General features: G+C 40.6%; 1 protein-coding gene across 11 annotated transcripts in view; it reads left to right on the plus strand.

The window, feature by feature from the left end:
• The window catches only part of Cspp1 (centrosome and spindle pole associated protein 1), a 125,883-nt gene that overhangs the window by 85,696 nt on the left and 15,688 nt on the right, over positions 1-24,499 (plus strand). For 7 of the 11 annotated variants that reach the window (XM_029475063.2, XM_029475064.2, XM_029475090.2 and 4 more), the window contains 8 exons: positions 1,703-1,855; positions 5,674-5,786; positions 9,691-9,840; positions 10,165-10,311; positions 10,888-10,992; positions 13,297-13,363; positions 13,984-14,101; positions 23,329-23,468. In XM_029475063.2, the coding sequence (XP_029330923.1) occupies positions 1,703-1,855; positions 5,674-5,786; positions 9,691-9,840; positions 10,165-10,311; positions 10,888-10,992; positions 13,297-13,363; positions 13,984-14,101; positions 23,329-23,468 (993 nt within the window). The remainder of the gene's footprint in view (positions 1-1,702; positions 1,856-5,673; positions 5,787-9,690; positions 9,841-10,164; positions 10,312-10,887; positions 10,993-13,296; positions 13,364-13,983; positions 14,102-23,328; positions 23,469-24,499) is intronic. The other 4 variants (XM_085835597.1, XM_029475065.2, XM_085835608.1 and 1 more) reach the window with 1 other exon arrangement.

Genomic DNA, 24,499 nt, shown 5'->3' on the forward strand with positions numbered 1-24,499 from the left:
TAGCTATGCAGACACCAGGATAGCTGGCTTCCACAAGCTTCTGAGCTTCCTCGAAATTTTCCTGTGTTTTGCTATAGGAGAGCTGGGATTACAGATAGGAGCCAGCACACCACATCTACATCTGTTTTTCTATGGGTGTGTTCCAGCAATTAGACTCAGGTTGTCAGGTTTTCGTGACAATCACCTTTTTAACCAATAGATACATCTCGTTGGCCCCCTTTTCTAATTACTATTCTTTCCTTCTCATGTTTATCTTTGAAGCTCTTATCTGTTTTTTAAGCTCAAAATGTCCTAAGTGTAATATGATGTAAATTGTCATATACTGAGCATTGTTTTCCTGTGTATGTTCACGTGTTATTTGGACTATTCTTCATGGTATATTAAACTTGTGACACATTCAAAATGCACCCTTGGGTGTAATATTCTTCCTGATAAATAATTTTATATCTATGTTTGTTTACTTTTATTGTTATCCCAGTGTTTTGGGAGGGGTAGGTAGATATGGATTGTTATGTATGTGTATATGTGTGTCTGTGTGTACATGTATGTATGTGTGTGTACATATGCATGTATATACATATATACACACACAAATATATACATGTATATACACATACTTTTAAAAAAGATTTATTTTTTATGTACATTGATGTTTTGCCTGCATGAATGTGCAGTGGTGCCAGACCCTTTGGAACTGGAATTACTGACAGTTGAGTTGCCATGTGATGCTGGGAATTGAACTTGGGCCCTCTGGAGGAGCAGCCAGTGAGTGGTCTTAACCACAGAGTCATCTCTCTAGCCCCTGTGTATGCAGTTTTAAAACTTGATTCTATATAGGTCTGCTGCTGAGGTTAGTGGTCTGACCCAGTTTGTCCATGCTAGACAAACACTACCAACTGAGCTAGGCATTATATATTTAATAGACACAGCAAGTCTATTGCTAGGTAATAAACCATCCCAAAGGCAGTGTTTTAAAATAAGAACTACTTTGTGGTTCTTAAGTGATTTTTGAGTGGTTTTCCTGGTTGTTTGTGTATGATGTTTTAGCCCGGGATTGTTTCCCCCCATGGCTTCCATGGCTCAGGGGGCTTCAGTTTCTTATCTTCAGATCTCTCCATAGCATCCCCTCCTGTGCCATTGTGGTAGGCTTTCCTTTCGGTGAGTCCAGTGATCAGAGAAAACGCAGCTCATGTCTTTTGTGAATCAACCCCAGAAGTCTGGGATCAGGCATAAGTTGATAAGGAGACCATAGTAAGGAAGAAACTTGAGTTCCACATTGTGAGGAAGGGCTGCTAAATAAAGAATTTCTGGATATACTTTAACACTGTATAATAAACATGCTTTTTTGTTAGTTGTTTTTCAGAGAGCTGATGGTTTGGGACAAATTTTACTCTGACTTGAATTTCACTAAGTTTGTTTTATACTAAAGACATTCTGATTTCTGAATTGACAGTGGTTATGTTAATATGGCTTTTGATCAAATGTCAACCATTTATGTGTCCTTAACCTCTGTCCTAGTTTTGGGTTGATTTCATAGTTTCTTTATAGTTTTCAGTGAGGTTGCTTCAGAGCTGCAGTGATCATCCAGCCAATTCCAGCCTTTTCTTGCTTTTCCTGCTGATTTCCTATTTAAAAATGTATTGTTTAAGAGTAATTATAGAAATGTGTTAATTGAAATAAATGGATTATTTTTCCCTCTCAGCTGATTTGAATAGGATGCACAGACAGAATATAGATGCCTACCATAACCCAGATGCAAGAACATATGAAGATAAAAGGGCTGTTGTATCTATAGACCAAAATTTAGCCACTTCAAATGCTGAGAACCTAGAAGATTCTGCAAATAAAAACTCAGGTTTTTAATCATATTCTATATTTAAAAACAACTAATTTCCAATGCTGTTCAGTAACATTTCGTTTCTGTTCTCTGATAAACTTCTTACTGAGGCTTTGGTTACATTAGGACGCATAATTATTTTCTTTCCAAAGAGAACAGGGAAAGGTTGCTTCTAACAAGGCATGTTTCTTCCCCACTCTGTAGTTCGCTCTGCGTGTGTAGCTGCTGTTAACGTTCGTCTTTTGATACTTGAGGGGTCTTTCTTTGCTCATATATACAGCACTGACTGCATCAGTGAGAAAGTATTTGGCCTGTTACCATAAATTATACAATAAATTAGTTTTTTGTTTTAAGTGATCACTTGCCCTCCACATTGTACAGAAAAAGAAGTAACAAGACATTTAGTGTCGGGTCACATCTGTGTGGATGAGTGAAGCTGCCAGACGTTAAGCAGTGTCCTTAAAGTTGCTGAGAGCTGAAATTACTCACTATCTTACCACATAAGTGTGAGTGTATTTTATACATTTTAAAGTCAAAGCACATGTAGAAAATACACATTTTGCACTTTGTATTGGTGCTGATAAAAGACTTTACTATAAAATTTTGCTTTTGTTCATTTTCAGTTTTATTGTTGTTTTGAATCTGCTTTTACATTTTCCTAGAAGTAAGGGCTGCGATGGTGACCTCAGTGGTCCCTTTAAGTCTGCACTTTAGAGACAGTGGTTTGCTATTTCTGTAGGCAGCCCTGTCCATTGTTCCTACTGTGCTGGGAGAATGGTTCCACTGGGACCCACAGTAGACTTTTATTATTTGCTTCTTGCTTCAATTTTTGGAACTCTAAAATTGGAACCTTTGATTTTGACAATTATTAATTTCTTAATCTGAAAGAGTTCAGTGTATAGTAGGAACAACAAATACTTTTTCATGTGAATTGTTGCTCTTAATTGCTGCTCTTCTCTGCTGCTTCTGAGATCTCCATGCTGTGGCCCTCTGTTTCTGCATACACAGTAGTGTTTGTTGTTCTAAGGACGATTAAGTATTTCCTCTTTCTTGGGCATTTGCTTACGAGATACAGACCCTGGGGGATAAACAATTACTGAGACACCCTTCCCAAGAAAATAAGCCTGATTGAGCGTGCCCAGCAGATTTGACCTGTCTAGTTTTTCTGTAGTACATCAGGCTTCCCTCTGGTGGGGGTTAATGATAACTTTAAAAATATCTTAAAATGTCAGTATCCTCATTTTATATGAATGGAAATTTTCTAGACTTTCTTTCCCTAACTATTAACTAAACTAAATTTTGTCAATATAAGAAACTATCCAGCCGGGTGTGGTGGCGCATGCCTTTAATCCCAGCACTCGGGAGGCAGAGGCAGGCGGATTTCTGAGTTCGAGGCCAGCCTGGTCTACAAAGTGAGTTCCAGGACAGCCAGGGTTACACAGAGAAACCCTGTCTCGAAAAACCAAAAAAAAAAAAAAAAAAAGGAAAAGAAACTATCCAAGGCCACCAAATTGGTGCTATGCCATGTAGATGTGTATGAGTACTGAGAGGCCAAACCTACTCTTGGGACCGGACTCCATCTTAAAAGAAAAAAAGCCTGAGAACTTGACCAGCAACTGAACACAAGCTACACCCAAGTTCCAGGTCCCAGAGTTCCTCCCTAGCTGCTTCCCTAGCAACAGTCAATCAAAGATTAGTCTGATTGACTCAGATGTACTTTCAGAGTGTTTGTGATTGTTCATGGTTTTGCTTCAGAGCACCCACCTGTTGGCTTATGTTAGTCATATACCTAGATAGTTGCCAGGCTGAAACCTCACCTGCTCGCCACTTTCTATAAAGCCTTGTTCTGTTGAGAGCTGGGGGCTCCCATTCTGCAGCATCAGAGATGGTGGTGTGGCCCAAGCTCAAGCAATCGCATCAGAATCTGCTCTTTGGTGGTCTTTTGGGGTTTATGAACACTTCCTGGCACAACAGATTTATTTGTGCGTATGAGTGTGTACACATATGTGTGCATGTATACATGTACATGTGCTGCTTAATATTTTTTAAAGGCTTTGGGAAATTTGGATATATTTCAAAGTTTTCCTAATTTATGCTTTTAAACTTCACCCTCATTTGATGTCTCAATTTGGCTTCTTTTTTCTTTTGTTATTTTTAGACAGTGTCTTACACTATGTAGTCCTGGTTGGTCTGGAACTCACTATGTCACCTGGCTAGTCTTAAACTCATAGAGACCTGCCAGCCTCTGCCTCCCCAGTGCTAGGATTGAAGGTGTGGACCACAGTTCTCAGTCTCAGTAGGCCCTAGTAAGCATTTTTTCCCCCCTTTTCTTTTGGTTAAGAGCTGAGACAGTTTCTCACTGTGAGGCTGGGAGTACAGATGTGTACCACCCTACCTGACTCATGCTATTAGTTTTGGTTTTTTTTTTTTTTTTTCTTTTTTCTTTTTCTTTTACTTTATGGCTCCTAAGTGAACTGCTATGAAATGTAATACGAGTTTGGCTTCAGTTGTTTTTGTGTGGTTACTAAGGTATCTAGTCACATGTCTATTTTCTAATAGTACTAGTTCCCTGCAGTTGTGAGAAACGTTCTCCCCCTAAAGGATTTATTTCATCCATATTTCTTTCCTTTAGTTGTTACAAAAATTCAACTTTTGAGGGAAATTATGGTAAAAGATAGTGTTTTCTACAGTGCCGAGATTTAAGAGAACCTTTATAGAACAGGTTTCTAGGGGAAAAGGTTCTCATAATTTTCAAGTCTTCATGTGACTTTCCATGAATTCAGTCAACTAAACATTAATGAATTTAAATACAAAGGGAGAGCAGAGCTGAAGTGCTAAATGTCGGTCTTGTAAGAGATGTAAGTTGATAAATGTCGTCCTGCATGAGATGACCTAAGCAGAGATTAGATGTTGTAAGTTGATAGTAATAAGACTGAGTCAGCAGCTGGGTGTGGGGATGCATGTCCCTTAGACGGAGGCAGGAAGATTGCTGCAGATTAAGGCTAGCCTCGTCTACATAGTGATTTCAGAGCAGTCATGGACACATAACATAGTAAGACCTTGTTTCAGCAAACTAAACCAACCAACCAATCAAACAACAAAAGCAATAAATCAATAATTTAAGAATCATATAAAAATTTATGTGAGATTTAAATTGTCTTCTTTTTTTTTTCTTTCTGCATTCAAAGAGATGTCTAGGGAATGATTGTTTTCAAATAGCTTTTCTGAAACAATATTTCCCCTTTGAGACCATATAGTGCTATTTATAAGGAACATACACTACAGCAAACTGTTGCTACATGTGTATCCCTTTAAGAAGTACTCTGTATGTGCTGCAGATAGAACCCAAGGCTTTGTGCAGGCCAGGAAAGCACTAGTTTCAGCAGTGTTAAGTGTCAGTCCTATTATTACTATTATTAGGGTTTTTCCTCTTTTTTTTTTTCCCCCTCCTTCAATTGTGGGAACTGAATCCAAGGCCTTCCAGTGCTAAGCCCTGCCACTGCACTGTATTTTCAACCCCTCAGGAATATTCCTAAGTAGAGGATATTCATGTACATTTTTCTATCATGACCAATACTGTGCAGCCTGTGCTGTGAGGCCATGTTCAGGCTTGCACATTCCGTTGGTGTCTTACACTGCTCTGGACAGGACTTCCAGCCCCTCACTTTCTGACTGCTTTCTCTTGCTGTCCTCTGTGTCCTCTCCCACTCTTATCTCACCTTCTGCTTTTGCCTTAACCTCACGACTGGTATATGTAATACTTCTTTTCATAATGTGGGTTTATTAGCTGACTGTTCTTTTCCTAATTGTGTGTTTTTGCAAATTGTCTTTTGAAGGTCCTTTGCAAACACAAAGCTCTCCTTTTGCCCGGGGAAACACATTTGGTGAGCCACTCAGCGAGCTTCAGATTAAACAGCAAGAATTATACAAGAATTTTCTTCGTTTTCAGGTGAAGGCCTTGTTTGGTTATAGTTCCATCTCTTAATGAATATAATAATAAACTAAACTTGCAAGAATTTTATTGTGTACTAATTTCTAAAATGCTATGCAGTTAACCAAAATGTTTAGTTTCTATCAGGTACAGGTAATGCTAAAATCACATTGTTCAGTCAAATCAGAATCTTTTCTAAACTTCATTAGAAGATCAATAGTTGGTAAAGCAATGAATGCTGAGATTTCTATAATCCACTTCAGAAATATAGGGTGAATCTTTGTATATGCTTGTTAGGGAAGAAAATTAAGCCCAGTCTCTCCTAACAGATGTGATATCATTGGCGCAGTACAGATAATAATAAACAAGTTACATTTCAGCTGAGTTTGCTGGAACAGCATGTAATTTCAGCACTGACTAGTAAGCAGGAGGATTGAGAATTCAAGGCCAGTCAGGGTCTCAGGAAACAAAACATTTACATATAATATAATGACATTTTGCAGTTAAATGGCCCTTTTTCTATAAAACAGGTAGCATTACAGTAGTGAAATATTCAAACTATTCCCAAAGAAGGCACTTAAGCACTGGCTTCTCACTCAGAAGAAGATGGAGTCAGATGACTGGGATGTCTGCTCATAAGGGACTTGGGTTTCTCTACACTTATACAGTGTGGTCTGAAAACATTTTTTCCTTTTGTATGAATTTTTTACTGGGGGACTGGGTAGAGCAGAGCATGGGTGTCTTATCAGAGCAGTGAGTGTCTGTAGGGAAATATCTTACAGAACATGTGACAGATAACAGAGCCTCTCAGATGTCAGACACTCTCAGGTCAGCAGGTTGAGTGTGGTGCTGAGTCAGCAGTGGTAATTCTGTTACCATGACTACAGCAACTCAAAATGTAAGTTATTTTCTAAGTTTATTTAGCACATCTACCATGGGGTAAGGTACAATTATCAGATATTTTTAAATCACTTTATTGTTCACAAAATACTTTTACATGTATAGGATGTTGTCTTAGTCAGGGTTTCAATTCCTGCACAAACATGATGACCAAGAAGCAGTTGGGGAGGAAAGGGTTTATTCAGCTTATATTTCCATACTGCTGTTCATCACCAAAGGAAGTCAGGACTGGAACTCAAGCAGGTCAGGAAGCAGGAGCTGATGCAGAGGCCATGGAGGGATGTTCTTTTCTGGCTTGCTTCCCCTGGCTTGCTCAGCCTGCTCTCTTATAGAACCCAAGACTACCAGCCCAGAGATGGCACCACCCACAAGGGGACCTCCCTCCTTGGTCACTAATTGAGAAAATGCCTTATAGCTGGATCTCATGGAGGCATTTCCCCAACTGAAGCTCCTTTCTCTGTGATAACTCCAGCCTGTGTCAAGTTGACACAAAACTACCCAGTACAGATGTTATTACATGTTAGATTCTCTAGAGACAGTATCTCTATTTTAGGACCTGCAGCTAAATCACAGATGGAGTTTCTAACTTATAAAGCCTGTCTTTGGGTAGTGCAGTCTCATCTATGGGGTCACTAGGAAGTCTTTCCCTCTGCAAAGCCACTGACAGAGAGGAGACCTCAACCGTTACTTTGACCCCTCAGCACTCTTCTTGGTGAGCCCTCCGTGCACGTATGAGTAGAGAACTCTGGTTTTGTTGTTTTGCTTTTGAAAAAGGGTTTCTCTGTGTAACAGCCCTGGCTTTCATGGAACTCACTCTGTCTCTTGGGTTCTGGGATTAAAGGCGTATGCCACCACTGCCCTGCTGAATATATTATTGTTTCCTAGTGGTCTCAAAATCCTTTTTATTTTCAGTTACAAATCCTATAGAAGTCTAAGCAGCTAAATGGTATTTATTATTACTATCGGTAATATCTTATAGACAATATCTAAGCTTAAGAGTTGAAATAAATGTTTTAAAATGTTCAGAAAATAGGCTTTAGCCAAGGATTTGCACAAATAAACAAGAGTCAACTTAATGTATCAGAAGCCTTGCTGCTATTCAAATTGAGTAAATAACATTTATGAGTGAATTTTAAGTATAGGTTTAAAAATAAATTAAACATTTTTAATAATTCAATGGAAAAAAGTTAATGAAAATTGGAACATCTCATAAAGTACTTTTGTGTTATATAGTTTGAAAACTCACCTAGAAGATAATTTTCTCCTTTTTGAAAACACTTAGCATTTCTGATGGTACTGGCCTGTGTCTGTTAGATGTGTGGTCTGTCAGTGCTTACATTGGCAGTACTTGATTGAATGTAGCAGGTACCTAATCTCTGTAATTTTATTGTTTGTTCTTTCTCATGGAAGAAGGAAAAGATAGGCCGGGTTCGGGCCTGACACTGTGTGTTGGCATCAGTGCTCTCTCTGGATTTGGTTGTCTGCACTTTGCTTGATATTGAATGTCTGGCTTCACATTAGCTGTCATAAGTATCAGGAGAGGCTGTAGTTGGTAACTCATAGTTCATGTAGGAAGATTCAAGTTCTCATTGTACAGAACACTGTCAACATGCAGCCTTAAAGCTACAGGAGTTCAATGGCATAAAAATACCTCCTGTAGGAAAAATGTAAATCCCAGCATGACACACTCTCACAAGAACTCCCTGTTCCTTTTCCTCATACACACTTCCTAGATGATCCCTGCATCAACATGACTGCCTAAGCAACACCTGTACAAGAACAGCACCAGGAGACATATTGATACAGAAGGGCAAAATATCAAGGGGCCTCACCCCTAGACGGAGAATTACAGGCAACTAAGGAATGTTGAGAACAGGAGAAATTAGCTTCCTTAGGGAAGAGCATGCCAGCTGTTTATCCAATCCCAAGTGCTCAGCCCTGAAATCATACACATACAAGCAGCATTATATGGATTGAGCACGATTGTGTCTCTGTGTGTGTGTACATATATAATATATATCATGAATTTGAGAGAATAGGGGGTGGAAGGGAGGAAAGAGAAAATGGTGTAATTTCATTTTAATTAAAAAAATAAATATTTGAACAAAAGATTTATAGACAATGTTAATAATTATAATCTAAATAATTATAATCTATAAGGATAGCCTTAAACTGATCATAAGTATCTAATAGCAGATGGGTCTGGTGGTGTACACCTGTAATCCTAGTACTTGAAAGGCTGAGGCAAGAGGATCACCCTAAGTTTGAGGCCATCCTGGGGTCACTAAGGGACTTCAAGGGTAACCTCAGAGTGAAACTTTGTTTCAGAACACTAGAAGATGAATAGTTTTATTTATTTATTTTTGTACTGTTTCCTAGGGCTTCCTCCTGTCCATAAGCTCTGCTTTAGACTATTCTCTCACTGTGTTCTCAGTGGATCTCAGATTAGTGGAGACAAGTGTAATTCTGGCACCCTCTGGTTCTTGTTCATCCTCTGTACACCGGGAGGGAGCAGGGCCTGTGTGTTCTGAGTGCAGGCGTGCTCCTGAGCTGCTTCCCAGGACTTGGGATTTACCTGCCAGTGGGCAGAAAAGCACTGTGAGGAGACGACTCTTTGTAAAGAGGCTAACACAGTTAACTCCTGCGTGGGGACTCTTCACGGTCAAGCACATTGACATGCAGTAGGAATCCTTGTAGAATAATCCAACCCCAGAGCTATCCTCAGCACCGTCTGTGCAGTAAACACTAGTGTGCTCCTTAGGTCTTCTCACTAGTCCTTGAACACTTAATAACTCTTACTAGGTGAGAAAATTGAGTTCAAGTCCATTTCCCAAGGTCACACAATACATAGTAAGCAGAGATGAATTTGAGTAGTAGCTTTTAACAGTATCTTGTGTCCTTCCAAGTAAAATACAGGATACCCCAAAAATCGAGAACTTGGCAAATAGAAGGCATCCAAAAGAAAGTGATGTTGTAACTCATCAGTAGGTGAGCAGGATAATCACTAAGTCCAATTCTTTAGATTGAGGAAAAGAGACAAAGAGAAGAAGCAGAGCGCGAGAAGCTGAGAGTTGCTGAAGAGAAGGAGGAAAAGCGGCTTGCGGAGCAGCGGGCAAGGATTCAGCAAGAGTATGAGGAGGAGCAGGAGCGGAGGAGGGAGAAGGAGGAGGAGGTGGGTCTGTTTCTCCAGCCAAAGTGAAAGATTTTTGTTGACTTGAGAAGATGCGCGGTAGTGCATGAGATAACTGATATCTTGAAATCCATTTTTAAAGTGCCCTATTTTGTCTACACTGTGTATTATTTTAATTTAAGAAAGAGACAAATTGTTTTTAAACTCTAGGCTAATAAAAGATGTCTACTATTTTATTAAATAGAATCTTCGTTTTGTAAAACACTATCTTTTATATATTCAACTTTACTTCTTTTAGACAAAGTAACATATTTTTAAATGTTCTGCAAATGCATGCAAGAAGTGTGTCTTTTTTAAATTTTAAAGCAAAGGTTGAAAAATGAAGAACTTATTCGGTTAGCTGAAGAGAGGCGAAAGGAAGCGGAAAGAAAGAAGAAAGAAGAGGAAGAAAAACATAACTTGCAACTTCAGCATTACTATGAGAGAGAAAATATTATCGGAGATGAAACAAAGGTATGTCTTGCACAGAGGCATGTCGGGCCTGGGGTTCTGGCCTGGCAGGGTTGGGAGTAGTTAGAGAAGGGAGAAAGGAGGGCTTCAACTGAGTATGGGCACTGTCTTGTTCCTGTGGTCGGTCCCATGTTCAGCTCTGCTGCCTGAGATACAGTCTGTAGACCAGAGCCATGTGGACTGTGGGCTCACAGCAGCTTGCCAGAGTGACTGACTGACAAATATACCAACAAAAATATTGCCTTTGAATTTCATTTACCTAGTGATCCATTTTTTATGTATTATCTTGTAAATGAGATATAATCCACCAAAAAGACTGCTTTTGGAGTCACTGTTTTTGGTGCACAGGGCTGGCATTAAGAGTTGAGTACATGAATCAGGAGTTGCAATTATTAGACAGGACTTTCATCTCCAGAAACCTAATTTGATCTTAGATACCTGAAAGAATTTGACTGTTTTTAGAGTATTTTATTAAAAGCAAAAGTAATCTGATCTTAAATAGTTGTGACTATTGAGTATAGAGTGTATGTGTGTATGAATATATACATATATATGTACAGAAATAATTTTTTTTTTCAGCACTTGAGACAGCCTTCTCCTGTAGTTCCTGCTCTTCAGAACAAAATTGCAAGCAAACTCCAAAGACCTCCTTCAGTCGACACCATCATAAGTTCCTTCATTCACGTATATGCTTTTTTCTCAGGGTTAATCTTGAGTTATGTGGGACGGTACTTTATGAGGGCTTCATTAGCTTGCATGTTGCTGTAGTTGGGACTGGTAGCACTTGGTGTCCTAAAGCTCAGTTCTTAAGGAAGCCACAGTCTGTTAAAGCAAATAGCATTGCTTTGTCGCAGCTCCACAAGAACACCAGTTTGTTGTTCTTGTCATTGTTGTTGTGTATTTGTTTTGAGTCATGGTCTCATTCTGTAGCCTTGGTTGTTCTGGAATTTGTTATATAGACTAAGCTGGCCTCCAGCCCACAGACATCTGCTCAGCTCTGCCTTCCATGTGCTGGGATTAAAGTTCACTATCTTGCCTGGCTAAGAAAGTCTTGGAAAAAGTATGTTCTAACTAGCTGTAGTTGTACTTGTGGATCCCAGATGTTTAGATGGATCTACAGTTATGAAAGGAAGCTAGGAAGGTTGGACTTTGAGTATCTGCAAACTCAAAGGTGGGGCAAGCCAGCTAAAGAACCTGTGTTTGGTTTGGCCTGGCCTGATATGCCTTTGTGTAACGGCAGCCGGGAATGGAGATGCTATGCCGTGTTGAGGTGGAGAGTCTTGTGCACTTTGACTTTCCTCCATGGGCTTGTGGATCGCACACATGTGATCTACCAGAATAAGCATAGAAGTGAACTAAGAACATTTTCTTGAATTCTACTTGTGACCGTCTGATTCATTTGCTCTGTGGTTGAAAATGTATGGGATCCTTGGATCAAGGAGAAGATCAGTGGTTCAAGGAGAAGAGTGTGGGCACTTGAGCTTGAGTAATGTTCTCCTGGGCAGGGAAGACTAAACACAGACCAGACGCTTTCGTAAAAGTCCATATGTGAGATTAAGGACTTAGAGGTCGGGAATACTTTACAGATTTCTGGTGTTGGTTATACAGAGTTGGAGTTTGAAAATTGAGTTGTGGCTGAGGAAGACATTTTGGATTGGATTTGTAGCTTGATGCTTACTAAATTAATGTGATTGTACAGGGTATGTATATAGAGGAGTAAAAAGGGCTGAGGAGTCTGGAGAGATGGCTTAGTGGTTAAGAGCACTGGCTCTTCTTCCAGAGGTCCTGAGTTCAATTCCCAGCAATCTAATGGTGACTTACAGCCATCTGTAATGGGATCCAATGCCTCCCTCTGGTGTGTCTGAGGAGAACCACAATGTACTCACATACATAAAGTAAATAAATCTTTAAGTTTGAGGAAATGACCAGTGTGTGAGCAACAGAGGGGAGCTGCAAACAAATTGTCAGCCATGCTAGTCGTTACTCACCAAGGACATTCAAGATAGAATCGCCCACTGAGTATGTGACTTGGGGACACTTGAAAGGACCAGAATTGGCACAAGACATCCCAAGACCGAGTTCTTAAGCACAAAGGAGAGTCATTTGCCCCAGAGGGGTAAAGAGCAGGGAATAAGAAACAGAGACAGCAGAGAGAGGATGAAGAAGAGGGGAGGGAACAAGGAAGAGGGGGAAAGGGTGATTTGTTCCAGAGTGGGAGACAAGGGACTGCCTCAGGATGGAAGAGTCAGAAGTGGACCATAGTGAAATAGCAGTTTATAAAGGTAAGAGGGGAAACCTGTGTTAGGGTGAGGTGTTTAATTGTAATTGGGCATGTTAATTAGATGAGCCAAAGCAGGCTTTTGATTGCTGGACTTCAATACTTTGATAGCTGGACCTTGGTAGTTAGCCTCAGGAGGAGAAGTGGCCGAATAAGGGAACAGTCCTTGGTGGCTAGGTTTAGGAATGCAATCTTGTGATGCATTCCTAAATGCATGGGAATGGGGGAGAAGGATAAGGCTTGCCAGAGCCATGTTTGCCATGCTTGGGATGGCTAGAATCCCTCCTATCACTTTATTTGGTAAGGGTAGTCCCACTGAAGCAATGGGTGAGGAGGCTGGGAGTAAGGAGGTAGACCCCAGAAATATGCCTTGATTATTCTTTTCTCAAGAGAACAGTAATTACACTTAACTGCTGAGCCATCTCTCAAACCCTGTGAAGCCTAGTTGTGAAGGGAAGATGCTGATGGACAGTTGATGGTGAAGAAGGGCGGGAGGAGCTTTGTGCATGGGCTGGGAGGATCACACTTAGAAGAGTAAACATCAGAGTGGTAGGAGATGGGAGACACTTAACAGGTACAACAGACACACAGGGATTAGCATTGGTCAGAGGCAAGGAGCCTTCCATATGGTTTATAGTGTAGAGGCTGCTTGCCTTTTATACTTAGGAATTGGGACGGGACTCTGACTGTGCCTGTCCTGTTGGCCACAGGAAAGCTCCATGTCCCGGGCACAGTCTCCTCCAGTGCCTGCAAGGAAGAACCAACTCCGTGCAGAAGGTGGGTTGGACTTCTATAAATGAGAGTCTATTTACAATAGTTACAGAGTGTTAAAAAGTTCAGAAATGACGGGCAAAGTGCTGTGCTCCGTGCCCCCAACCCCCACGTCTTGCATTAGTGGCTGTGAGCCCCCCTGCACACAGACTTTCAGCGGCTTTTCACAGTTCACTTGCATTCTTGCTTTTGTGTTCACACAGGGTACTGTGTGATTGTACAGCCACCAGGACATCAGCCTTCAAAGTGCAATGCACTCCTGTTCTGCCCTTTACAATTGCCCTTTGTAGGCCCAGCAACATCTCCCTAACGCAGACTGTGGATCTTAATGCTGTACTTTATGATGTGTGTGTGTGTAAACACACATAAGTATCCTCCATAAACATTTCTCTGAGCAGTTTAGCTTTATGATTGTGTTTGGTAATTAATCTATTCTTCTCTTCTCTTCTCTTCTCTTCTCTTCTCTTCTCTTCTCTTCTCTTCTCTTCTCTTCTCTTCTCTTCTCTTCTCTCTCTTCTCTTCTCTTCTCTTCTCTTCTCTTCTCTTCTCTTCTCTTCTCTTCTCTTCTCTTCTCTTCTCTTCTCTTCTCTTCTCTTCTCTTCTCTTCTCTCAATGGGAATTTGCAGAGGAGAAAAAAAATGTGATTATGGAGTTATCAGAAATGAGGAAGCAGCTCCGGAGTGAGGAGAGGCGTTTGCAGGGGCGGCTGCTTCACCTCGACAGTGACGACGACATCCCCATCAGGTGCTTCTGCGCCGTCTTCCTGGAGTTGGATTGCTTCATCTCAGAGCCTCCTGCTCCCTCCTGTGTCCTCTAAAAGTCAGATGTAGAAATGTAGTTCCTTGAGGAAAATAATGACAGCAGTGGAAAACTCATTACGATGATTACACACAGTGTGGTTTATGACTGTGTGGATTGCTTGTTGCGTACTTATTTCCTAGCAAAACATAGCTGGCGTTTTTGCCAGAGGTCTCAACTTCTCTAAAGCCAGGGCTCTATAGGTTAGCCCTAGCAAGAGCAAAGACAGCATGGGTTAGGTGAGAATTATGCTAACATCACAAGCATCTGTTAAACACATACCTGATAGAATCTTAAATATGTGTCACAGACATTGGCTCATAATTCTCATTTCATAGGACAGCTTCACAGAAAAAAAATTCTCATTTCACAGCATTATCAAGCTCTCTGTGAGCAAGGCAAATGTTACAGACCACTTGCAAATGAAATCTAATAACTCAATTATAAAAAGTCAAATTATTTACTTACTAGGATTATGGAAACTAGATAGGGTCCCAATGTAAAAGACTCCTAGAAGTTGCTTTTGGAGATTATTCCAATGAGTCTGTGTGTGTGTGTGTGTGTATATATATATATGTATATATATATATATATATATATATTTAATTCATATAAAAATATATATTTAATTCATGTAAAGAAGTCGGCCTGTCACCCAGACACATTGTAAAACAACATTGCTAGTACATACAGAGAAACACTTTGAAAAGTCAGCCAGCCAGCTTTAGCCCAGGCATGTATGGAGCTGGGCCTCATTTAGGCATTTTAACCATATTTGCACATTGAACATTTCAGGAATGCCCTGGAGGGTTCACATTTTATCAGGATCATGCTCCGTTCCATTCCCTTTACGGTGCATGAGAGAGGAGAAGGAAACAAATTTGAACGTAAGAGTTGTGAGATTCCAGAGCCCATTTTTTGCTTTAGTTGGTGTTCTTTAAAGGGAAGACCGTCAGATGCAATCAAAAGTGTGACCAAGTCTTTTAAAACTACTTTAATCCTTTAAGATAAATATAATAAACACATGAGATGGCCACTTCCTTAAGTACAGAACCCAAATTCTCCAAATGGGATAAAAATATAAGAAGAAGTTGAGACTTATCCTGAATGGGTCCATTCAAAGGCAAGAAGGTTTGATTGATTGTTCTGTCTTTTATGCTGTTTGGCAGCCTCCATTCTCTCTAGCATCTTGTGTGAGTAGAGATTCCTAATGTATGCTCTGGTTTTCCTTACCTGAGAAATTTGCTTTTTTTTTTCCTCCAAATTTTTTTATTAGGTATTTTTTTCATTTACATTTCAAATGCTATCCAGAAAGTCCCCTATCCCCCCTCCCCCCACTCCCACTTCTTGTCCCTGGTGTTTCCCTGTACTGGGGCATATAAAGTTTGCAAGACCAAGGGGCCTCTCTTCCCAATGATGGCAAACTAGGCCATCTTCTGCTACATATGCAGCTAGAGAGACGAGCTCTGGGGGTACTGGTTAGTTCATATTGTTGTTCCACCTATCCGGTTGCAGACTTCTTCAGCTCTTGGGTTTTTTCTCTAGCTCCAACTTTGGGGGCCCTGTGTTCCATCCTATAGATGAATTTTGTGATTGGCTTACCTCACTCAGGATGATGCCCTCCAGGTCCATCCATTTGCCTAGGAATTTCATAAATTCATTCTTTTTAATAGCTGAGTAGTACTCCATTGTGTAAATGTACCACATTTTCTGTATCCATTCCTCTGTTGAGGGGCATCTGGGTTCTTTCCAGCTTCTGGCTATTAAAAATAAGGCTGCTATGAACATAGTGGAGCATGTGTTCTTATTACCAGTTGGGACATCTTCTGGATATATGCCCAGGAGAGGTATTGTGGATCCTCCGGTAGTACTATCTATGTCCAATTGTCTGAGGAACCGCCAAACTGATTTCCAGAGTGGTTGTACCAGCTTGCAATCCCACCAGCAATGGAGGAGTGTTCCTCTTTCTCCACATCCTCACCAGAATCTGCTGTCACCTGAATTTTTGATCTTAGCCATTCTGAGTGGTGTGAGGTAGAATCTCAGGGTTGTTTTGATTGGCATTTCCCTGATGATTAAGGATGTTGAACATTTTTTCAGGTGCTTCTCTGCCATTCGATATTCCTCAGTTGAGAATTCTTGGTTTAGCTCTGTGCCCCAATTTTTAATGGGGTTATTTGGTTTTCTGGAGTCCACCTTCTTGAGTTCTTTATATATATTGGATAGTAGTCCCCTATCTGATTTGGGATAGGTAAAGATCCTTTCCCAATCTGCTGGTGGCCTTTTTGTCTTATTGACGGTGTCTTCTGCCTTACAGAAGCTTTGCAATTTTATGAGGTCCCACTTGTCAATTCTCGATCTTACAGCACAAGTCATTGCTGTTCTGTTCAGGAATTTTTCCCCTTTGCTCATATCTTCAAGGCTTTTCCCCACTTTCTCCTCTATAAGTTTCAGTGTCTCTGGTTTTATGTGGAGTTCCTTGATCCACTTAGACTTGACTTTAGTACAAGGAGATAAGAATAGATCAATTCACATTCTTCTACATGATAACCGCCAGTTGTGCCTGCACCATTTGTGGAAAATGCTATTTTTTTCCCACTGGATGGTTTTAGCTTCCTTGTCAAAGATCAAGTGACCATAGGTGTGTGGATTCATTTCTGGGTCTTCAATTCTATTCCATTGGTCTACTTGTCTGTCGCCATACCAGTACCATGCAGTTTTTATCACAATTGCTCTGTAAAACAGCTTTAGGTCAGGCATGGTGATTCCACCAGAGATTATTTTATCATTGAGAAGAGTTTTTGCTATCCTAGGTTTTTTGTTATTCCAGATGAATTTGCAAATTGCCCTTTCTAACTCAGTGAAGAATTGAGCTGGAATTTTGATGGCAGTTGCATTGAATCTGTAGATTGTTTTCGGCAAGATAGCCACTTTTACTATATTGATCCTGCCAATCCATGAGCATGGGAGGTCTTTCCATGTTCAGAGATCTTCTTTGATTTTTTTATTCAGAGACTTGGAGTTCTTACCATACAGATCTTTCACTTCCTTAGTTAGAGTCACATCAGGGTATTTTATATTATTTGTGACTATTGTGAAGGGTGTTGTTTCCCTAATTTCTTTCTCATCCTCTTTATCCTTTGTGTAGAGAAAGGACACTGATTTGTTTCCATTAATTTTATATCCAGGTACTGCACTGAAGCTGTTTATCAGGTTTAGGACTTCTCTGGTGGAATTTTTAGGGTCACTTATATATACTATCATATCATCTGCAAAAAGTGATATTTTTGACTTCTTCTTTACAATTTGTACCCCCTTGACCTCCTTTTGTTGTAGAATTGCTCTGGCTAGGACTTCAAGTACTATATTGAAGAGGTGGGGAAAAAGTGGGCAGCCTTGACTAGTCCCTGATTTTAGTGGGATTCTTCCAGTTTCTCTCCTTTTACTTTGATGTTGGCTACTGGTTTGCTGTAGATTGCTTTTATTATGTTCAGGTATGGGCCTTGAATTCCTGATCTTTCCAAGACTTTTATCATGAAGGGGTATTGGATTTTATCAAATGCTTTCTAAGCATCTAATGAGATGATCTTGTGGTTTTTGTCTTTGAGTTTGTTTATATAGTGGATTATGTTATCTTTTTTGGGTCTTTCTGTGGTTTAGGTATCAGAGTAATTGTGGCTTCATAGAATGAATTGGGTAGAGTTCCTTCTGTTTCTATGTTGTGGAATTAGTTTGAGAAGAACTGGAATTGGAATTAGGTCTTCTTTGAATGTCTGATAGAACTCTGCACTAAACCCATCTGGTCCTGGGCTTTTTTTGGTTGGGAGACTATTAATGACTGCTTCTATTTCTTTAGGGAATATAGGACTGTTTAGATCATTAATCTGATCCTGATTAACTTTGGTACCTGGTATCTGTCTAGAAATTTGTCCATTTCATCCAGGCTTTCCAGTTTTGTTGAGTATAGCCTTTTGTAGAAGGATCTGATGGTGTTTTGGATTTCCTCAGGATCTGTTGGTATGTCTCCCTTTTCACTTCTGATTTTGTTAATTAGGATGCTGTCCCTGTGCCTTTTAGTGAGTCTGGCTAAGGGTCTATTTATCTTGTTGATTTTTTTCAAAGAACCAGCTCCTGGTTTGGTTGATTCTTTGAATAGTTCTTTTTGTTTCCGCTTGACTGATTTCGGCCCTGACTTTGGTTATTTCCTGCTGTCTACTCCTCTTGGGTGAATTTGCTTCCTTTTGTTCTAGAGCTTTTAGGTGTCCTGCTAGTGTATGCTCTCTCTAGTTTCTTTTTGGATGCATTCAGTGGTATGAGTTTTCCTCTCAGTAATGCTTTCATCGTGTCCCATAAGTTTGGTTATTGTACTGGCTGGTTTTGTGTGTCAACTTGACACAGCTGGAGTTATCACAGAGAAAGGAGCTTCAGTTGAGGAAATGCCTCCATGAGATCCAACTGTAAGGCATTTTCTCAATTAGTGATCAACAGAGAAAGGTCCCTTGTGGGTGGGACCATCTCAGGGCTGGTAGTCTTGGTTCTATAAGAGAGCAGGCTGAACAAGCCAGGGAAAGCAAGCCAGAAAAGAACATCCCTCCATGGCCTCTGCATCAGCTCCTGCTTCCTGACCTGCTTAAGTTCCAGTCCTGATTTCCTTGGTAATGAACAGCAGTATGGAAGTGTAAGCCGAATACACCTTTTCCTCTCCAGCTTGCTTCTTGGTCATGATATTTGTGCAGCAATAGAAACCCTGACTAAGACAGGTATGTTGTGGTTTCATTTTCATTAAACTCTAAAAAGTCTTTAATTTCTTTCTTTATTTCTTCCTTGACCAAGGTATCGTCGAGGGGAGTGTTGTTCAATATTTTTGTATCTGTTAGGGCCTGTTTTGTGACCAATTATATGGTCAATTTGGGAGAAGTTACCATGAGGTGCTGAGAAGAAGGTATATCCTTTTCTTTTCGGATAAAATGTTCTGTAGATATCTGTCAAATCCATTTGTTTCATAACTTCTGTTAGTTTCAATGTGTCTCTGTTTAGTCTCTGTTGCCAGGATTTGTCCATTGATTAGAGAGGGGTGTTGAAGTCTCCCACTATTATTGTGTGAGGTGCAATGTGTGCTTTGAGCTTTACTAAAGTTTCTTTAATGAATGTGGCTGCCTTTGCATTTGGAGCATAGATATTCAGAATTGAGAGTTCCTCTTGGAAGATTTTACCTTTGATGAGTATGAAGTGCTCCTCCTTGTCTTTTTTGATGACTTTGGGTTGGAAGTCAATTTTATTTGATATTAAAATGGCTACTCCAGCTTGTTTCTTCAGACTATTTGCTTGGACTATTGTTTTCCAGCCTTTCACCCTGAGTTAGTCTCTGTCTTTTTCCCTGAGATGCGTTTCCTGTAAGCAGCAAAATGTTGGGTCCTGTTTGTATAGCCAGTCTGTTAGTCTATATCTTTATTGGGCAATGAGTCCTTTGATATTAAGAGATACTATGGAAAAGTAATTGTTGCTTCCTGTCATTTTTGTTGTTATAGTTAGGATTCTGTTCTTGTGGCTGTCTTATTTAGGTTTGTTGAAGGATTACTTTCTTGCTTTTTCTAGGGTGCAGTTTCCGTCCTTGTATTGGTGTTTTCCCATTATTATCCTTTGAAGGGCTGGATTTGTGGAAAGATATTGTGTGAATTTGGTTTTGTCATGGAATACTTTGGTTTTTCCATCTATGGTAATTGAGAGTTTTGCTGGGTATAGTAGCCTGGGCTGGTAGTGTCTGTATAACATCTGTCCAGGATCTTCTTTCTTTCATAGTCTCTGTTGAGAAGTCTGGTGTAATTCTAATAGGCCTCCTTTGTATGTTACTTGACCTTTTCCCCTTATTGCTTTTAATATTCTGTCTTTATTTAGTGCATTTGTTCTGATTATTATGTGTCAGGAGGAATTTCTTTTCTGGTACAGTCTACTTGGAGTTCTGTAGGCTTCTTGTATGTTCATGGGCATCTCCTTCTTTAGGTTTGGGAAGTTTTCTTCTATAATTTTGTTGAAGATATTTGCTGTTCCTTTGAGTTGAAAATCTTCATTCTCATCCACTCCTATTATCCATAGGTTTGGTCTTCTCATTGTGTCCTGGATTTCCTGGATGTTTTGAGTTAGGATCATTTTGCATTTTGCATTTTCTTTGATTGTTGTGTCCATGTTTTCTATGGAATCTTCTGCACCTGAGATTCTCTCTTCCATCTCTTGTTTTCTGTTGCTGATGCTCACATCTATGCTTCCTGATTTCTTTCCTAGGATTTCTATCTCCAGAGTTGTCTTTCTTTGGGTTTTCTTTATTGTTTCTACTTCCATATTTAGATCCTGGATGGTTTTGTTCAATTCCATCTCCTGTTTGGTAGTGTTTTCCTGTAACTCTCTAAGGGATTTTGTGTTTCCTCTTTAAAGGCTTTTAGCTGTTTACCTGTGATTTCCTTTATTTCTCCTCTTAAAGTCCTCCATCATCATCATGAGAAGTGACTTTAGATCCATGTCTTGTTTTTCTGGTATGATGATATATCCAGCACTTGCTATGGTGGGAGAGTTTGGTCCTGATGATGCTTATTAACCTTGGTTTCTGTTGTTTCTGTTCTTATGCTTACCTTCTGTCATATGATTATCTCAAGTGCTTACTGCCCTCAATATATCTGATTTGTGCCTGTCCTTCCTATAATCCCAGTTGATTCAGGACTCCTCAGAATCCAGCTTTCTCTGTGATCCTTTGATTGTGGGCTCCTGTGATCCTGAGATTCTCAGTGTGTCAGAGTTTTTGGCACTCAAGCTTCCTCTGAGACCCTGAAATACTGGTGTGACCCAGCTTCTGTTATCCTGGGATCCTGTTGTCCTAAGATTCTGGGCATGTTACAGTGCCTGGAAGTGGTGTCTCCTTTGAGGACCGTAAAGCTGTTTGTTCAGTGATCTTAAGATCGAGTGCAGAGTTCTCTGGGGACTGTGGGGGTGTCTGCCAACTCTGCGCCCTAGGTGCCCGGGTGCTGGCTCCAACAGGAAGGGCGTCTTTGTAGATTTTTATTGCCATGCAGTAAACAGAGCTCTCATCTTAAAGGGAATAAAAGATCATTTATTCTAGAGCCATTTCTGACTGACCGTGGCCTTAGAGAACAGATTTAGATTGCCCTGGCAAAAAGGTTTTATGAAATTTTTATAGTTTTACAGAACAAAGAAAGTCATACATCAATGTTTTTGTTGGGCTGGGCGGTGGTGGCGCATGCCTTTAATCTCAGCACTCGGGAGGCAGAGGCAGGCGGATTTCTGAGTTCGAGGCCAGCCTGGTCTACAAAGTGAGTTCCAGGACAGCCAGGGCTACACAGAGAAATCCTGTCTTGAAAGAACCCCAAAAAAAAAAAAAAAATCCACACCCAAAATTGTATTTGCCTGTACATCAGGGAGGTAGGCAGGGTGGGGAAGCTTTTCTGTAGGCCCAGGATGCTATCTGATGGCATTTTTAGCTCTTGGGTTGGCAGAAGCTAGTGGTCTGCTAAGTTATTAGATTTACAAAAGGCTTTTATTTATTGTCACAACATATTCTAATACAGAGCAGGTACAGGAATGGCTTTCCAGCAGGCCAGAACTTAGCCCGAGACAGATAGCTAGGCTCTGGATCTGTAACATTGCAGTCTCTCTGCAGCACTGAAAGGCAGGTGAGCCAGGCAGTCTCTGCAGACGTGTTTCTTTCAGGGGCTTTTGTTCACACCTCAATGGCGCTTCTCAGAAGTTTTACTTCAAACTATCATTCTAGATGCATGGTGCAGATCCGTACCAACCTTGACAGGACCATGCTGTGGCCCTTCTAAAAGTTTCTGAGAGAAAAGGAAGCCCCATGAGATGAACCCAGGTGTTAATGATTGCATTTGACTGTAGCTTAGATTACAGTTTTTTTTTTTTTTTTAAAGAGGAGGGATGGGGTTGGGAATTTAGCTCACAGGTAGAATGCTTGCCTAGCAAGCCCAAGGCCCTGGGTTTGGTCCTCAGCTCTGGGGGTGGGTGGAGGGGGTGGCGAGGAGGGATGCACACATCTTTAGTCTCAGCACTGGAAGGCAGTGGCAGACAGATCTTTTACGAATTCAAGACCAGCTTGGTCTACATAGTGAGTTTCATGCCACCCAGAAACTCTTAGAAACTATCTCACAGAGAGAGGGGAATTTGGGGAGGAAGGTGGACATAAGGAGGGGGGGAGGGGGAGGAGAGAGTGGCAGTGGGGGTGGGAGGTGAAGGAAGGAGAGGACAGAGGAGCAAGGGGGTCTACATGGTGTGGATGGACAGAAGCACTGGTTGGTGTTTGGTTTTAGTTTCAGAGCTAGAATTTCCATTCTCTGTCCATTTTCTTTGGGGGAAGTGGCAACAGTCAACTATTTCCAGAAAGCTCCCTACCAAAGCTCCCTAGAATATTCATTACTTGGATACCAACAGAACAGTGATGTAAAGTCATTTACTTTTTGTAAAAGTCATGCACAGTTAGTTCCCTAGCACACCATTAACAGCATGTTGTGAGTATAATTTCTACTTTGGGCTGAGAGAAAGGTAAGATTTACTGACACCTATTTATGTTAAATCTGTGCATGGGACTTTACATTTCTTGTAATTCTCTTGCTCACAGCAAGAGATGAAATTGGGAATTGGGAGATTGATGAAATTGGGATATTTTTTTTTTCCCGAGACAGGGTTTCTCTGTATAGCCCTGGCTTTCCTGGAACTCACTCTGTAGACCAGGCTGGCCTCTAACTCAGAAATCCGCCTGCCTCTGCCTCCCGAGTGCTGGGATTAAAGGCGTGCGCCACCACGCCCGGCACCTGGATAGATTTTTATAATGACATTAAAGTCATTTCTAAAAAGTAGTATGCCTGATTTTTGTGGGATTTATTTATTTATGAGACAGGTTCTCATGTAGCTTGAGGTGACATCAAATTAGTTAGCTGAGGCTGGCCTTGAGCTCATGAATGCTGGGATTGCAGGCAGTGACACCATGTCCCTTATAAAGTCTCTCGTTTTTAACATAGGTGATTGACAGAGCAGGGTAGGGCAGTTCGAATATGTGTAATAACTCTGGTCAAAGATGCCAAGTTGCTTTTACAAAGAACAGAATGTCAGCTCGTTTCCTACCATACAGCACATTGATCATGATTTGCCATTTTTAGGAAAAGAGAGAGGAACCCAATGGATATATTTGACATGGCTAGACATCGGGTACAAGCCCCTGTCAGAAGACCATCGCCTAAGGGCTTAGATGCTACTACTTCTCAGAATATTCATGACTTTAATGAGCTGAGAGAGAGAGGTGAGCATAAAGCTATAATTGTTCTCTATGTAGGGAGAAACCACAAGCAGTTGCTTGTCTAGGGACTGCCTTGTAACTACTGTTTATGTGAAACTTTTATTAAAGAACATCAATTTAGTGTTCTTCAATTTCATGGCTTTGTAATGTCTTGACTGAGGTTATAATTTAAAATTAAGGTTGTTACATTACCTAAGTTTTTTTTCAATGTGGTTGGTCAAACTCAGGGTCTTGTGAAGTGGTATACCACTGAGCCAAATCCCTAACAGAGCACAGAGAGTTTTTTTCCACATGCTCCCTGCCTTTGCGTAGGCACACCCTTCTCCATTACAGTGGCTCCTCAGAGGTACACAGTGGTAGAACTGACCTACCGAGGGGGTATGCATTAGGGCTCATTTTTGATGTGCTTTCTGTCAGGTTGTGTAGCAGTGTGATAACATATTCTCATCAGTGTAGGGTCATATAGAAAAGTTTGAGATGGCTCAGTGGGTAAGAGCACCCGACTGCTCTTCCGAAGGTCCAGAGTTCAAATCCCAGCAACCACATGGTGGCTCAAAACCATCCGTAATGAGATCTGGCGCCCTCTTCTGGAGTGTCTGAAGACAGCTACAGTGTACTTACATAAAATAAATAAATAAATCTTAAAAAAAAAAAAAAAGAAAAGTTTACAGCCCTAAAAGTACTGTGCACCCTCCTTTCCCTTTATCCCTTTATGTTCCCACCATTTTCCTCTTGGAAAATGTTGTAGTCTGTAAAGCTGGAACCACATTAGATCCAGCTTCTCAGACTGGTGCCTGTCACTTGGCAACATGCAGTCTCCTCAGCACCTCTTCTTGGCTTCTTTTCTGAGACTGAATTACACACAGTAGTCCATACTGGCCTAGAACTCACTATGTAGCTCTGGAACTAGTAGTAGCTGTCCCCCAGAACTACAGGCAAAAGTCTGATTTAATTTCATTTATTAATTATACCACAGCTAGTCGTTCATTTAAGAACATGTTGGATGCTGCCTTCTATATTTTAGTCACAAACAT

This window comes from Mus caroli, unplaced genomic scaffold, assembly GCF_978045245.1.
Source record: "Mus caroli unplaced genomic scaffold, Mus_caroli_1 scaffold_1, whole genome shotgun sequence".
Classification (NCBI taxonomy): domain Eukaryota; kingdom Metazoa; phylum Chordata; class Mammalia; order Rodentia; family Muridae; genus Mus; species Mus caroli.